The following is a 15,992-nucleotide window of genomic DNA, read 5'->3' on the forward strand; positions in this document are numbered from 1 at the left end:
AAAAGATGGGAGGGGCTTCCAAACTTCCTCCCTGCCGCCCCCCACCCCACCTGTAGAAGGGGTTAAACTGGTTGACCCTGTCCTTTTCTTTCCAGGCCCGGTAGGATAATTTTTTTTTCTGCTTTACAGAAAACCCCAACAAGCCTGAAATTACTCTGAAGCCATCTTCTCCACTTGTCACCTTGGAGTATAACCCCAAAGACTCCCACGTGCTCCTGGGGGGCTGCTACAACGGGCAGATAGGTAAGAAGGGACCCAGGCACGGAGCCAGCAGCCAGTCCCACTGCCAGGCGGGAGCCCACATGCCAGCCTGGACCTGGCCATGGAAGACTGAATGGGGTGGGGACCTCCCACCACTGACCACCTCTGGACACCTGGTGAGGCAGGTTTTGCTGACACCTGAGCAGCGTCTGCAATTGTAATAGTTCAAGTTAAGACTAAAATTAGCTCAAAATAGGCTGGCCAGATAACTCTGTTAGTTAGAACATGGCATTACAGGGGCCGGCCCGGTGGCGCACTGGATAGTGCGCCGCTTGGGAAGCGCGGCAGCGCTGAATGGGGTGGGGACCTCCCACCACTGACCACCTCTGGACACCTGGTGAGGCAGGTTTTGCTGACACCTGAGCAGCGTCTGCAATTGTAATAGTTCAAGTTAAGACTAAAATTAGCTCAAAATAGGCTGGCCGGCTAACTCTGTTAGTTAGAACATGGCATTACAATACCGAGGTCAAGGGTTCAGTTCCCCATACCGGCCAGCCACCAAAAATAAAGAAAAATTAGTTCAAAATAAAAAGTGTTAAAAATATATGGTTCAAATAAAGTCAAAGAACACTTACAGCTGCCTGGGGGGGCAGCCATAAAGCAATGAAGAGATCACTGGGGAGCCCCACTGTGGGAGAGGAAGTTGGGGAACCCCATATGGTAGTGGGTGTGGGTAATACTGACCTTATAGAATGAACTGGGACATGTTCCCTCCTCTTCTGTTTTTTGGAAGAGTTTGTGAAGAATTCATGTTAATGCTTTCAATGTTTGGTAGAATTCACCAGTGAAACCATCTGGTCCTGGGCCTTTTTTTATTGGAAGTTTTTAAATTACTAAATCTCTTCACTTGTTATAAGTCTCTCCACATTTTCTATTTTTTCTTGAATCAGTTTTGGTAGATTCTATCTTTCTAGAAACTTTTCCATTTAATCTAGATTATCAAATTCGTTACCATGGAATTGTTCACAGTATTTCCTTATAATCATTTCCTTCCTACGAGGTAGTAGCGATGTCCCTGTCACCTATTTCATTCCTGATTTTAGTAATTTCAGTCTTCCCTCTCCTTTACTTGGTCAGTCTAGCTAGAAGTTTGTCAATTTTGTTTTGTTTTCAAAGAACTGATTTTTGGCTTTATTGATTTTCTCATTTTTTATTCTCTAATTTATTTCCATTCTAATCTTTATTACTTTCTTCCTTCTGTTTATTTCAGGTTTAATTTGCTCACCTTTTTCTGGTTTCTTAAGACAGAAAGTTAGGTTACAAATTGGATGTTTTGGGGTTTTTTTTTCCTGGCATCTGGCTGGTACAGGGATCCAAACCCTTGATCTTGGTGTTCTCAGCACCATGCTCTCCCAAGTGAGAGATTTTTAAAATATAGGCATTTATAGTGGAACGTTTCCCTCTAAGCATTGCTTTAGCTGCATCCCATATATTTTGCTGTGTTGTTTGCATGTTTAGTAATTTCAAAAATATTTTCTAATTTTTCTTTTGATTTTTTTTTTTTTTTTTTGTCTTTTGTCTTTTTCCGTGTCCGGCAATGGATCGCAACCCTCAGTGTCGCCCCCGCACCGGACCGGGGACCGGCAACGGGATGGCAACCCTTGGCATTGCTCCCGCACCTCGCTCAGCCAGTGAGCGGGAACCGGTCTGCATGTGGGATCCGAACCCTCGAGCAGGAGCGCCACCGCGCTTCCCAAGCGGCGCACTATCCAGTGCGCCACCGGGCCAGCCCTTGATTTTTTTTTTTGACCCATTGGTATTTAGGAGTGTGGTGTTTGTTTTCCACATATGTGAATTTTCCAGTTTTCTTTTTTTTTTTTTTTTTTTTTTTTTTTTTTTTTTTTTTTTAACCCTCAGTGTCGCCCCCGTACCGGACCGGGGACCGGCAACGGGATCGCAAGCCCCGGCGTTGCTCCCGAGCCTCGCCCAGCCAGTGAGCGGGAGCCGGCCTATATGTGGGATCCGAACCCTCGGACGGGAGAGCCGCCGCGCTTCCCAAGCGGCGCACCATCCAGTGCGCCACCGGGCCGGCCCAAATTTTCCAGTTTTCTATTGGTTATTCATTCATAGTTTTCTTCCGTGTCATAAAAAAAAAAAAAAATATTTTGCATGGCTTTAATGTTTTTTAATTTATTGAAACTTGTTTTATGGCCTAGGATATTGTCTGTCCTGGACAATGTTCCATGTGCACTTGAGAAGAGTATATTCTGCTTGTTATCAGGTGGAGTTTCCTGTAGATGCCTATGTGGAGGGAAATGAAGGAAAACACATGTTAAAGATGGAGGGACTCTTGCTCTCCAGGATTGAGACTGTATCTGCAGTCTCAAAGAAAATAGACTGGGTCAGCAAGAATTTGCAAGGCTTAACTGCAAACCACAAACTTCCTTTTGAGTTACCTAGGAGACAGGGAGGTGTGGGAGGGGCTTACAGCTGGCTGAAACATATATAATACATGCTTGTGGACAATAAAATTGCTTAGTGCATGCACTAAGCCCCAGAACTTTGTGTCTGGTCTCTGGTTGCCCACCTCCCTGGGTGGCATGCCCTGAGCAACTCACCTTGCTGCACTCTCTTGGCAGGGCTGCTTGGGGCCCTGCTCCCTGGGGGACTCCTGGCAGAAGCAATGTGTAGTTCTGCCTCCTGAGACCCCCAGGACTAAGAGAAAGGTGCACCTGTGAAGTCTAATTTATAGTGTTGTTCAGGTCTTCTATTTCCTTGTTGATATTATACCTAGTAGTTATATCCATTATTGAAAGTAGAATACTAAAATTTACAACTATTATTATTGAATTGTCTATTTCTCTCTCAATTCTAGAGCCTTTTGCTTCCTGCGTGTTAAGGCTTTGTGGTGAGGTGTATGTACATGTTTATAATGGTTAAGTTTTTCTCACGAATTAACCCTTTCATCAGTATACAATGCCGTTCTTTGTTTCTAGTAACATTTTTTTGCCTCAGAGTCTGTCTTCTTTGATATAGACACTTCAGCTCTCTTTGGTTACTGTTTGAATGGTAGATCTTTTTCCATCTTTTTCCTTTCAACCTATTTGTGTCTTTGAGTCTAAAGTGTGTCTTTTGTAGATCATATATAGCTAGTATACAGTTGGATCATGGGTTTTTTTTTTTTAATCTATTCTGTCAATTTCTGCCTTTTAATTGGAGAATTTAATTCATTTACATTAATGTCATTACTGATAAAGTAAGATTTACATCTGTCATTTGGTTTCTGATGAGAAATCAGCTGTTAATCTTCTTGAGGATCTTTTGCATGTAACAAATCACCTTTCTCTCGCTGCATTCAAGATTCTCTTTGGTTTGGGCTTGAATTATGATGTGTCTAGGTGTGGATATCTTTGAGCTTTTCCTACTTGAATTCACTGAGCTTCTTGGACGTGTAGATTAATATTTTTCATCAAATATAGGAAGTTTTCAGCCATTATTTCTTCAAATATTCTTTCAGCCCCTTTCTCTCTCTCCTCTTTTTCTAGGACTCTCATTATGTTGGTGTGCTGGATGGTGTCCCACAGATCTCTCAGGCTCTGTTTATTTTCCTTCATTCTCTATTCTTTATGTTCCTCAGAATGCATAATCTCAATTGACCTGTGCTCAAGTTCAGTCATCCTTCTGCCTGCTCAAATATGCTATTGAGCTTCTCTACTAAATTTTTATTTCAGTTAATGTATTTTTCAACTCCAGAATTTCTATTTTATTCTTCCTTAATAGAATAATTTCTATCTTTTTACTGATGTTCTTTATATCATTGAGATATCATCCTCATACTTTCCTTTAATTCTTCAGAAATTTATTTCCTTTAGTTCTTTGAACATATATAAAATAGCTGATTCAAGGTCTTCATCTAATAAGTCCAATGTCTGGCTTCCTTAGGGACAGTCTCTATTTATTTTTTCCCTGTGTATGGGCCATACTTTCTTGTTTCTTTGCATATATTGTAATTTTTTGTTGAAAACTGGACTGTTTGTATGATAAAATGTGGCAACTTTGGTAACCAGACTTTTACACCTCCCAGTTGGTTCTTGTTGCTGATTGTTGTAGTAGTTGTTGTTTGTCGTGTTAGGGAATGTTCTTAACTAATTCTGTAAAGTCGGTATTCTTTGTCATGTGTGACCACTACAGTCTCTGCTTGGTTAGCTTAGTAATCGGTTAACGGTTGGGAAAAGATTTTCCTAAACACCTGAAGCCAATACATCTCCCAGTCTTTGCTAGAGGGCTCTGTGTGCATGTTTGAGCATGGCTTCAACACTCAGCCTGACACTCGTCAACTCTGCCCTACCACCTGCTCAGAGCCTCAAGGCCAGCTGGAGATGAGAGCTTGGGGCCTTCTCATGTCTTTCCTGGGCATGGCACATCTTTGGGCATTCACACAGCCCTGCCTATGCATGTGGCCTTCTAGATTCCCAGTAATATATTGGAGCTTTTCTTTTTATTTATTTTTTTCCCCCTACAGTCACCAGAAGCTGGATTTCTGAGCTTTTCAAAGCCCCTATGGACATCTCATGCTATACTTTTTCTCTTGCATTTTTTGGTTAGCCTATGTGCACCCCACTTCTTATCTATCACCCCAGGAAGCTGCCAGGGTGAACTCTGAATCAAGTCAAATACAGACAAGCTTGCAAGACGGGTCTTCCAGGGAACCACCAGACAGATCAAATAATGACAATTTTTTGCACGTGAGACTTTGAAAGAGCTCCAGCCCCATTCTGCTCCCTCCTGTGGCTGCCAGGCTACCAGTTTGCACTGAGAGTGCAGGATGTTATTTTTCAAAGCTACCACGGAACTGGAGAGTGTGAAATCTTAAATAGGGCAAGTTAAACTCACTGTTCTCACCAAGATTCAACTGTTTTTCTTGAATAAACTTTCTTTGGATTGCTGCAAACCTTTGGATAATTTCCCAGAGTTCTGAAAAAGTTGACTCTGACCATTTTTTCCAGTTTTCTCATTGCTGTTGAGGAGGAGAAAATTTTCAGAGGTCCTTACTTCCACCATTTGTGATGATGGCATACCCAGAAAACGGATTTTTTTTTTTTATCCCTAGTAAGACCAGAACAAACCTGCCTACATCAGCTCTGAACGTCTGTGCCTACCCTCTGCCCCTAGCCCTGAAGCAGCCAGACACCCAGCCTCCGTGACTATACTCCAGGCCAATCTTGATGTTGGGCATAAAAAAGATTGCCTGCCCCTTCTACTTTCAATGCTCTTTTACTTTCCTTCTTCCTTTGGAAGTAGGAGCCAGGATGGCTGAAAACTTCTCCTCCAAAACTCTCTGTGGTGGCCCCACTGCCTCTTGGCCTTCCGAGGCCTCCGATCTCCTTCTCGGACCTGCTGCCTCCTCCCTAGGGGAGCTTTGAGGTTATGGAATAGACGTGGGCTCCCATAAATCTCCCTGCCAGATTGCCTGAGTGCTAGAGCTCTAAAAGACTGAAGCGGAGCCTCTTTGCCATGATTTATTCAGGAGCCTTGCCTCACTCAACATCCATAACCCCTTTCAGCGGCTTTTCAAGGCAGATCAGACCAGCCCAGGCTCTGCGGCTCTGCTGCTGTCAGAAGGGCCCCTGTGGGGGCAGCGGGGATCCAGTGGGACCCACCCTCGAGCAAGGCTTTGCCCAAGCAGAGAAGCTTAGCTAAGAAAATGCATTTCTGGGCCAGGACAGTCCAGGGACAAATGCCTTGGACTCAGAGGGATATCAAAACTTAAGGACTGAGTACTTTAGTTGTTTTCAAAACCAGCTTTCCTAAACATGGCTCCGAGTAACAGGGCAGGTCCTCTGTGCACACGTGGGAAAATGCAAACACAATCTATCAGGACAAAAAGTAGATAAGCTTCACATCTTTTTAGGAAAAGCACTAATAACGGATCACAGTAAAGGGTAAAGCTCCTCTGTGAGTTTCTTTCCAACGGAGGCAGCAAAGATACAGAGGACAAAAGGGAGCGAGTCCATGCAGCGGGAGAGATTTTCCCAAATGTTCTCACCTTAAGGGGCCTTTCCACATGCTTTTCCCCCATGGTGGAGACTTGACTGTCCTCTTTGCCTGACTCACTCCATCCTGAGGCTCATCCTCAGTCTCAGCTACCTCAGTCACTTCCTCCAGGAAGCTTTCCCTGACCACCCCCCGTGTGTTTCCCCGCCACTGCCACTGTAGTGATCACAGCACGGGCTGTGCTCCAGGGCCCCCTTCCTGCCTCCCAGGGGCCTGTCCTGTCCACCGCAGCTTCCCCAGTACCCGGAGTGGTGCTCAACACACAGCAGGGGCTCGATGGAAATGAATGAAACTTGCGCTCTGGGAGTCTCTCCAGAGATTTTGTGTGGGCTGGGGGGAAACTCAGGTTGATTTGAACCTAGTCCTGATTCTAAAAAGCCACATACTTCAGATCCCTCTACCAGCCAGCTGCAGGAAAAAAAAGAAAGAAAGAAAGAAAAGTGAAAAGAAAAAACCCCATACCTGCCAAACCAAGAGAAGCAGCATCTCTCTGTCCCTGCTCCCTGCACCAGGAAAGGAAGCCTGTGCCTCCTTTGACCTCCCCCTCGTCTCCTTCCCCGCCAGCCTGCTGGGACACCCGGAAGGGCAGCCTGGTGGCAGAGCTGTCCACCATCGAGTTCAGCCACCGAGACCCCGTGTACGGCACCATCTGGCTGCAGTCAAAGACAGGCACTGAGTGCTTCTCGGCATCCACAGATGGGCAGGTACAGACTGTCCAGGCCCTGGGAGGGGAGGGGGACAGTCACATTTCATGGTTTCCCATCAGAATCACCCAGAGAATGTTTCCTTTTACATTTTATTTTTATTATTTTCTTTTTCTTTTTTTTTTTTGTCTTTTTTACTGACCGGTAACGGGATCGCAACCCTCGGTGTTGCGTCCGTACGGGGGACCGGCAACGGGATTGCAACCCTCGGTGTTGCGCCCACACCACGCTCAGCCAGTGAGCAGGAACCAGTCTCCACATGGGATCTGAACCCTCGGCGGGAGCGCCGCCGCACTCCCAAGCGGCGCACTCTCCAGTGCGCCACCGGGCCGGCCCTACATTTTATTTTTAAATCGCATAGTGGGTTATACGTGTACGTGGAAGAAAACCCAAAACGTGTAAAGAGGCAGATAGTGAAATGCTTTTCTGCTCCTCTCTGCACCTGCGGCCCCTCCCTGTAGCATCCGTTTCCTGTCCGCCTTCGGAGATAGTCTCTGCATCAAGCAAACACATATCTCTTCTTTGCTCTTTCTTTTTGCACTCGATATTTTTTATTTATCCTATCGTGGAGACAATTTCATATTTCATAGAGTGCCGCCCAAGCCCAGGATGGCATTATATGGGTGTACCATAATTTGTTTAAATGGATTTTAATATTTTGTTGCTACCAAAAACATGCAGCAAAGTGTATATTTGCACACACATTATTGCACACCTGTACACCTGTGCAGGTAGGGTACAGCACACATTCCTAGCAGTGGGATTTCTGGGTCAAAGTGTCTGTGGTTTGGGGTTTTTTTTTTTTGCACAACTGGCTGGTTTGGGAATCCAAGCCCTCTACCTTTGTATGTGCATCTTTAACATTGCTAAGTATTGCTATACTGCAGGGAGCCTTGAACGATACAGATTCTTGGGCCCACTCCTGGCAATCTTGATTCAGGAGGTCTGGGGTGAGGCCCCAGCATCTGGATTTTATGCAGCTTGCCGGTCACCAGAGTGATCAGCCAGGCTTGGAAACTGTGGACCAGAGCAGTGATTCACAAAGTGTGTTTATTCTCATGGGTGGCTGGGAGCCTCCATCCTTTGTGCCCCAGTGGCCAGCCCCAGGAAGGTGGAGGGGGCGGGGAAGGCAAAAGCCAGGGAATTGCGGGAGCTCGAGGTCTCAAAGTCTCTTCCACCTCCCGCCAGGTCATGTGGTGGGACATCCGAAAGATAAGCGAGCCCACCGAGGTCGTGATTATGGACATCACCAAAAAGGAGCAGCTGGAAAATGCCCTGGGGGCCATTTCCCTGGAGTTCGAGTCTACTTTGGTGAGCATCCCTTGCTTTTTCCTCCAACTTCCATTACCAGGTCAGACGGGGGTGAGGACAGGCATGGCTGGCGTCCACCTGGGGTGCCAGCCCCAGGGAAGCTATTCTTGCTGCAGCCATCCAGACCCATGTGCTCGTTACAACAGCTTTCCAGCAGGGGCTGCAGAGCTTCTTGAGGAAGGAAGCCAGGCTCATTTCTCACCACGTCTCCCACTGGCTAGCGGCTGGGCTGGACAGAAGGCAATCTTTTGGACAAAACAGGATTCCAGAAAAGCCCTGTTCTGTGGGGAGAGCTCTAACCAGGGCCAACACTGGGTGGCCTGTCTCTGACACAGGCCCTGCCCCTGCCTTGTGTGGGACCCTGGGCTGGTCCCTTCCCTTCCTCTGGGGAAGGAAGAGGTTGGAGAGGGAGATTAGAGGCTCCTTGGAGAGCCAGGCATGATTACGGTGTTTAGTAACCGAGAAGGATGGATAACTAACAAAGTTGAGCAATAACGTAAATGTGTCAGAGGAGGGAAAACTCTGGAAGCAGCAAATGAGAACCCCTCTCTAAAGCAAGAATACAACTTTCCCAGATGGCTCTTGGCTTGGGCTGGCTCCTGGTTTTTATCTTACTGAAGGCCAGGCCTGGTTCCCTGGGGCTGCCACTGGTTTGCCTCGAGATCACGCGGCATCATTCCTAGGACCTTGGGAGGCTGGCCTCCCATCTGCCCTGTGAGTCCTCACCCAAGGTTGGGGACATATGCTGGTGGGATGAAGAGGAAGGCAAGTCAACTGACTCCCAGTCCTGGCAGAAGTGGGGGGACAAGGCACTGGGCGTGTGGAGATTGGGGTGGGAGGGCTCAGAAAAACATCTGTCCTGGGTGCAGGGATTTCTAGGCCAAGTGCTAGATTGTAATGACCACGCCAGGGCTAGTCGCTGCCTCCTCCACGCCTGTCCCTTACTGAGTGCCCGCTGTATGCTGGACACTCATAGCTCCTTACGTGATGAGCTCGCGTCATCACCCGGAGCTGTCTCGTGAGGTGACGTTATTATCCCTACTTGCCCGATAAACAAGATGAGTCTTAGTGAGGTAAAGTGACATGCCCTAGTACATGGCGAAGCTGGGACTCAAAGCCAAGGCTCCAACTGCAAGGCCCAGGCTGTCCACCCCCGTCCCCACCACGAGGTCTGAGGTCAGAGGCATGATGCACCACTTGGATCTGGGTGGCTTTTCTCCCTGACTCGCTCACGGGAGCCTGTACTTCCCTTGATGACTTACTCCTCCGGGCCTCTCAAGCTGGGTCTTTCCATTTCCCTTTAACACCCAACTTGTAGTCCAGTTTTTTTTGGGGGGGTTGTTTTTAAATTGTGGTACAAAACACATAACATAAAATGTTCCATCTTAACCATTTTGAAATGTATAGTTCAGCAGTGCTAAGTATATTTGCATCATTGTGCAACTGGTCTCCAGAACTTTTTCAGCTTGCAAATCGGAAGCTTTGCAACCCATTAAACAACCCCACACTACCCTCCCCCAGCCCCAACAGTCACCCTGCTAACTTCCATCTCTTTGAATTTGTGTCTTCTAGGTACCTCATGTAAGTGGAGTCATACAGTGTTTCTCTTTTTGTGACGGCCTATTTTACTTCGCATAATGTCTTTGGGGTTCATTCATGTTATCGCGTTATGTCAGCCTTTCCTTGCTTTTTAAGGCTGCCTAGTATTTCGTTGTATGTATGGACCACATTTTACTTGTCCATTCATCTGTCGTGGACATTTGGGTCACTCCCACCTCTTGGCTGTATTAATTCTTGGCTTGGTTAATTCTGTTGTGAACACGAAATACGACGTAGCTCAGTTTTGCAAGAACTTTTGGAAGGGCTGTGGCACCTCCCAGGCTGGTGTCTGGTGTNAATAGAGCCATCTGGGGAGTCCTCATTGCAAAGGTGGGACCTGAGTGAAGTCTTGAAGGAAATGAGAATTAGCCAAGCAGACATCTGAGGGGAAAAGTGTTCTGAGCAATGGAACAGCTGCAGCAAAGCCCCAGAGGCAGCAGCCTGTGCATTTGAAGACCAGCAGAGGAGCCTGGTGTGGCTGGCATGGGGTGAGTGAGGTAGGGAGACAGCAGGGACGAGGTTAGGGAGGTGACAGGGCAGACCTTGGAGGGCCTTGAGGGCCTTGGAAAAGCTTCAGCGTTCACTCTGAGTGAGGCCGGGGCTATGCAGGATTTGGAGCAGAGAAGACAGCAATCGATTTACATCATAGGAAGATTAGCATATTCTCTCTCTATTGCTGCCGACCGAAGTACTGCAGACTTAGGAGCTTGAAGCAGCGCACATCTGTCATCTCCACAGGTTCCTGGACCGGGTGTCTGGATATGGTTTGGCTGGGTCCTCTGCTCAGGGTCTCTCCAGGTTGCACTCAAAGTGTTGGTTGGGCTGCGTCCTCATCTGGAAGCTTGACTGGGGAAGAATCCACATCCATGCTCCCTCTGGCTCTTGTCAGATTCAGCTCCTGGCAGTTGTAGGACTGAGCTCCCTGTTTCCTTGCCAACTGTCAGCTCCTAGAGGCCACTCCCCGCCCCTTCCCTCATGATGCTCTCTCAGGTCCTCTTACAACATGGCAAGATCACGTCTCTTGCTCTACATAATGTCATGTGATCATGGGGCTGACAACCCACCACCTTTGCCATATTCTGTTGAGTTGAAGCAAGACAAATTGTGGCCATGCTCAAGGGAAGGGCATGACTCAATGGGGGCATCGTAGGGTGTGACAGCCTGGTCATTGAACTGAGAAGACTGTCATGGGGTTGAGGGTAGAAACAAGGAGACGGGTTAGGAGGCTGTGGCAACACCCAGGCACAAGGTGGACAATTCTCAGCCTGAGCAGTAGCAGGGAAGGTGGGGAGAAATATATTGAAGAATGTCCTCCACTGTTTGGTTCAAAGGGGCTCTGGGGGACACTTGACACATTTTTGGTCGAGTACCAATTCCAGCTTCTCCGCCACCCCTTGGGGAGCCACCACCGGCTCCCCCATTAGGACAGGGCTGGGCGGTGGGATTTCCAGCACCCTCCAGCTCCCCCTGGTGGTGGCAAAGACGTCTGTCTCAGCTTCCTAGTCTCCTGAACCAGCAGGACTTAGCTAGGTGAGCATCTNCTTCCATCTCTTTGAATTTGTGTCTTCTAGGTACCTCATGTAAGTGGAGTCATACAGTGTTTCTCTTTTTGTGACGGCCTATTTTACTTCGCATAATGTCTTTGGGGTTCATTCATGTTATCGCGTTATGTCAGCCTTTCCTTGCTTTTTAAGGCTGCCTAGTATTTCGTTGTATGTATGGACCACATTTTACTTGTCCATTCATCTGTCGTGGACATTTGGGTCACTCCCACCTCTTGGCTGTATTAATTCTTGGCTTGGTTAATTCTGTTGTGAACACGAAATACGACGTAGCTCAGTTTTGCAAGAACTTTTGGAAGGGCTGTGGCACCTCCCAGGCTGGTGTCTGGTGTCGTCAAGGCCCTGCTGTTCCCAGCCAGAGGGGATGGGCTGTGAGGGGAGTGGCTGGGGGCCAGGAGGGCAGGGGGCAAGTCTTCTAGACTCAAGTGTCACATTATTCGTTCAGTTGTTCAACATATATTTTTCAAGCTCCTACTCCGTACCAGGTACTGCTCTAAACAGGTAGTATACATCAGTAATCACAACAGACAGGTATCTCTGCCCTCAGGGAGCTTGAGTTCTAGTTGTGGAACAGACAGCAAACAAATAAATAAAACATATAGTGCCCTGGAAGGTGATAGGTGCTGTGGGAACAGGACATAGAACGAGGTAAGGGGCTTGGGAGTTGTGGGTAGGATTGAGGGAGTCAGGCTGAATATTAAATAGAGCCATCTGGGGAGTCCTCATTGCAAAGGTGGGACCTGAGTGAAGTCTTGAAGGAAGTGAGAATTAGCCAAGCAGACATCTGAGGGGAAAAGTGTTCTGAGCAATGGAACAGCTGCAGCAAAGCCCCCAAGGCAGCAGCCTGTGCATTGGAAGACCAGCAGAGGAGCCTGGTGTGGCTGGCACGGGGTGAGTGAGGTAGGGAGACAGCAGGGACGAGGTTAGGGAGGTGACAGGGCAGATCTCGGAGGTCCGTGAGGGCCTTGGAAAAGCTTCAGCGTTCACTCTGAAGGAGGCCGGGGCTGTGTAGGATTTGGAGCAGAGAAGACAGCAATCGATTTGCATCATAGGAAGATTAGCATATTCTTTCTCTTTTGCTGCTGACCGAAGTACTCTAGACTTAGGAGCTTGAAGCAGCGCACATCTGTCATCTCCACAGGTTCCTGGGCCAGGCGTCTGGACATGGTTTGGCTGGGTCCTCTGCTCAGGGTCTCTCCAGGTTGCACTCAAAGTGTTGGTTGGGCTGCGTCCTCATCTGGAAGCTTGACTGGGGAAGAATCCACATCCATGCTCCCTCTGGCTCTTGTCAGATTCAGCTCCTGGCAGTTGTAGGACTGAGCTCCCTGTTTCCTTGCCAACTGTCAGCTCCTAGAGGCCACTCCCCGCCCCTTCCCTCATGATGCTCTCTCAGGTCCTCTTACAACATGGCAAGATCACGTCTCTTGCTCTACATAATGTCATGTGATCATGGGGCTGACAACCCACCACCTTTGCCATATTCTGTTGAGTTGAAGCAAGACAAATTGTGGCCATGCTCAAGGGAAGGGCATGACTCAATGGGGGCATCGTAGGGTGTGACAGCCTGGTCATTGAACTGAGAAGACTGTCATGGGGTTGAGGGTAGAAACAAGGAGACGGGTTAGGAGGCTGTGGCAACACCCAGGCACAAGGTGGACAATTCTCAGCCTGAGCAGTAGCAGGGAAGGTGGGGAGAAATATATTGAAGAATGTCCTCCACTGTTTGGTTCAAAGGGGCTCTGGGGGACACTTGACACATTTTTGGTCGAGTACCAATTCCAGCTTCTCCGCCACCCCTTGGGGAGCCACCACCGGCTCCCCCATTAGGACAGGGCTGGGCGGTGGGATTTCCAGCACCCTCCAGCTCCCCCTGGTGGTGGCAAAGACGTCTGTCTCAGCTTCCTAGTCTCCTGAACCAGCAGGACTTAGCTAGGTGAGCATCTTTCCTTCTTCCTGGAGGAAGCCGGTAGCCTTGGCCTTGCTCACAGGGATGGCAGGGGACTGTGGGTCACAAGGATCCCTAGAGGGGCAGTTTTCTTCCACTCTGGTACTCAGCCAGCAGGCAGCCTGCCCCACCTTCCTGACCTGTGTGATAGCCAGGAAGAGCCTCGGGACCATGCTGCACCCTCTAGCTGGCCTCTCTGTGATTGCTACACCTCAACCCCCGCCATGCTACATGAGGGGGCTCTCTGAGGCTGAAATCTGGTCTTAGATGCTGCAGATATTGCCAGATGCTAGGGGCTAAGTGTAACCCAGAACCCGCTGGGAAAACTACTTCCACTCTTCCCTGCTAGGGACCTCGACTCAGACCACCTCTCCTGTGTCCATCTCCACGGTCTGGCCCTCCTGTGATTGCAGCGTGGCAACCCCACACACTCACAGATCCCTGTGCACAGGAGCTTTGGGTGGCCCACTCCACACAAGGTTAATGGGGTAACGGGGAAAAGTGAGGACCTGCCTTCCACCTCCACCTATGGAAGTCGGGGCCAGAGATTTTTGCTCCCCGTTACTCCCTAGACCACCCTAGCCCTGTGTTCAGCGCAGAGCTTTACCCTGTAGATCACAGGTGAGCGTCCAGGGCCTGGCAGGAGGATACTCCCCTACAGAGAGAGAGACGTACCTGTGTGTTGTGCACCTGGATGCTATGACGACAGGCATGGGATCCATTGATCTTTAAAAAACAAGGAGATTGGGCCCCAGTCTGAAAAGGAAGATGAGACATCTCTTCTGGATATCTTCCAGATACTCTCTGTGTACATTTTTAGTAATTTTCTGGTAGAAGGAAACTGCACAATAAAAAGTTTGGTTGGATTTTTTAAATAATTAAAGCCTGGCTGGTTAGCTCAGCTGGTTAGAGTGTGGTGCTGATAACACCAGGGACATCTGAATCTGTTCGCAAAAGCTTTTCCTGCGCAGCACGACCCTCCCCTCACTAGGTCACCCATTCTTTCCGTTTGGGGCACTGAGGAAACAGTGCAGTTGTAGGCTCAGGTCCTGCCCATGGAGGTTGTCTAATCTGGCCTGGAGGTTAAGACATGGAACAGTGAACGAGGCAGGGCAGAGTGTGATCGAGGGGGCTGCGCTCAGAGGCGTGGAGGGAGCGCTGGGTTAGAAGTCAGGAGAGCAGCCTTCGTCCGTGCAATCCACAATGAAAGGACTGCCGGAGCCACAGAACCCAGTAAGACAAGCTCGCTCCCCGCAAGGAGCTCTCAGACCAGTGGGGAGACCAATTACATCATCGACTGCTGGTGGCTTCCCGAGTGCTGGACGGCCACCTGCTCTGAGTTCTCAGGGACATCTCACCCAGACAGTGCTATGGCTAATGTCACTGTCATGCCAGATAAGGCTCTGCCCATCTTCTGAGTAACCTGGGCTACACTGCATGCCCTCTCTGGGCCTTGTTTACTCTGTCTGTAAACAAACTATGGCAAAATGCTTAGTGGACACAATGATGCTCTGTGAAGGGGGCTAGTGATGACCCTCCAGAGACTGGCAGAGTCAGGGAGGACTTCATTAAGCATGGAATCCTTGAGCAGTTTCCAAAAAGCGGGGTTCTAATGAGGCTGGGAGAAGTGGAGACAGCTTCCCAGGAGGCATGGTGCATAGCCAGAGCAGAAGCTTGAACCGAGGGCCCCTCTAGCACCTGCAGACACCTCTGGTCACAGAGCCTTTCACTCCTGTGTCACCCCCTCCATAGCCAACCAAGTTCATGGTGGGCACCGAGCAGGGCATTGTCATCTCCTGCAACCGCAAGGCCAAGACACCTGCAGAGAAGATAGTGTGTACCTTCTCGGGCCACCACGGCCCCATCTACGCCCTCCAGAGAAACCCCTTCTACCCGAAGAACTTCCTGACTGTGGGCGACTGGACAGCGCGCATCTGGTCTGAAGACAGCCGGGAGTCATCCATCATGTGGACCAAGTAAAGGGGAAGGCTAGGGACAGGAGGGGAATGCAGGGAAGGGAGGGGATGGAGGGGACCCAGCTCAGCCCAGAAGCACCCTGAACCTCCGTGGGTCCGTCTGTAAAATGGAGCAACACCCCTCCGCAAGCACCCGAGCTCGTGTCGGGGAGTCACTTAACTTGGCCACTTCACGAAGGGATAAGGCTCAAGCCACCAGGGTTACTACTGACAACGGCCGTGGGTCTGTTTTCGTAACCCTCACAGCGCCCCTCAGAGTGGTAGCATTGCTCTTCTCGTGTCACATCTTCTGTGTTAGGGATCTGAGCGACAGAGAGACAAAGCCACCTGCTCCTGGTCTGCCACTGGCGAGGAGCCGAGCTAGGGCTTGTACCCAGGGAGCTTGGCTGGAGAATCTGGGCACCTCAGCACGATTCAGCTGTGCTGTGTAGCCTGTCAGGCTCGGGCCTCCTCTGCTCCGAGGGGAAAAACAGAAAGGGAGCTTAAGGCAGAGAGCCGTGAGCACCATAGTTAGATCAGAGAAGCTTGGACATAGTGTCTCCCATCTGTCCTCCTAAGAGCCCACTTATCGTTCCAAAAAGTGCCTCTTCTCTTCCCCTTCACCTACTAACTAGGTCTGTAAGCCCCCAATTCTAACCAC

The 15,992-nt window shown here is 49.1% G+C and overlaps 1 protein-coding gene across 1 annotated transcript in view; it reads left to right on the forward strand.

The window, feature by feature from the left end:
- DNAI2 (dynein, axonemal, intermediate chain 2) overlaps window positions 1-15,992 on the forward strand; it is a 35,619-nt gene that overhangs the window by 11,703 nt on the left and 7,924 nt on the right. Inside the window, exons 5-8 of the mRNA XM_008586328.1 lie at window positions 130-243; window positions 6,820-6,959; window positions 8,148-8,270; window positions 15,129-15,352. Of these exons, the coding sequence (XP_008584550.1) occupies window positions 130-243; window positions 6,820-6,959; window positions 8,148-8,270; window positions 15,129-15,352 (601 nt within the window). The remainder of the gene's footprint in view (window positions 1-129; window positions 244-6,819; window positions 6,960-8,147; window positions 8,271-15,128; window positions 15,353-15,992) is intronic.

The sequence above is a fragment of the Galeopterus variegatus genome, unplaced genomic scaffold, assembly GCF_000696425.1.
Source record: "Galeopterus variegatus unplaced genomic scaffold, G_variegatus-3.0.2 Scaffold3938, whole genome shotgun sequence".
In the NCBI taxonomy this organism is placed as follows: Eukaryota; Metazoa; Chordata; class Mammalia; order Dermoptera; family Cynocephalidae; genus Galeopterus; species Galeopterus variegatus.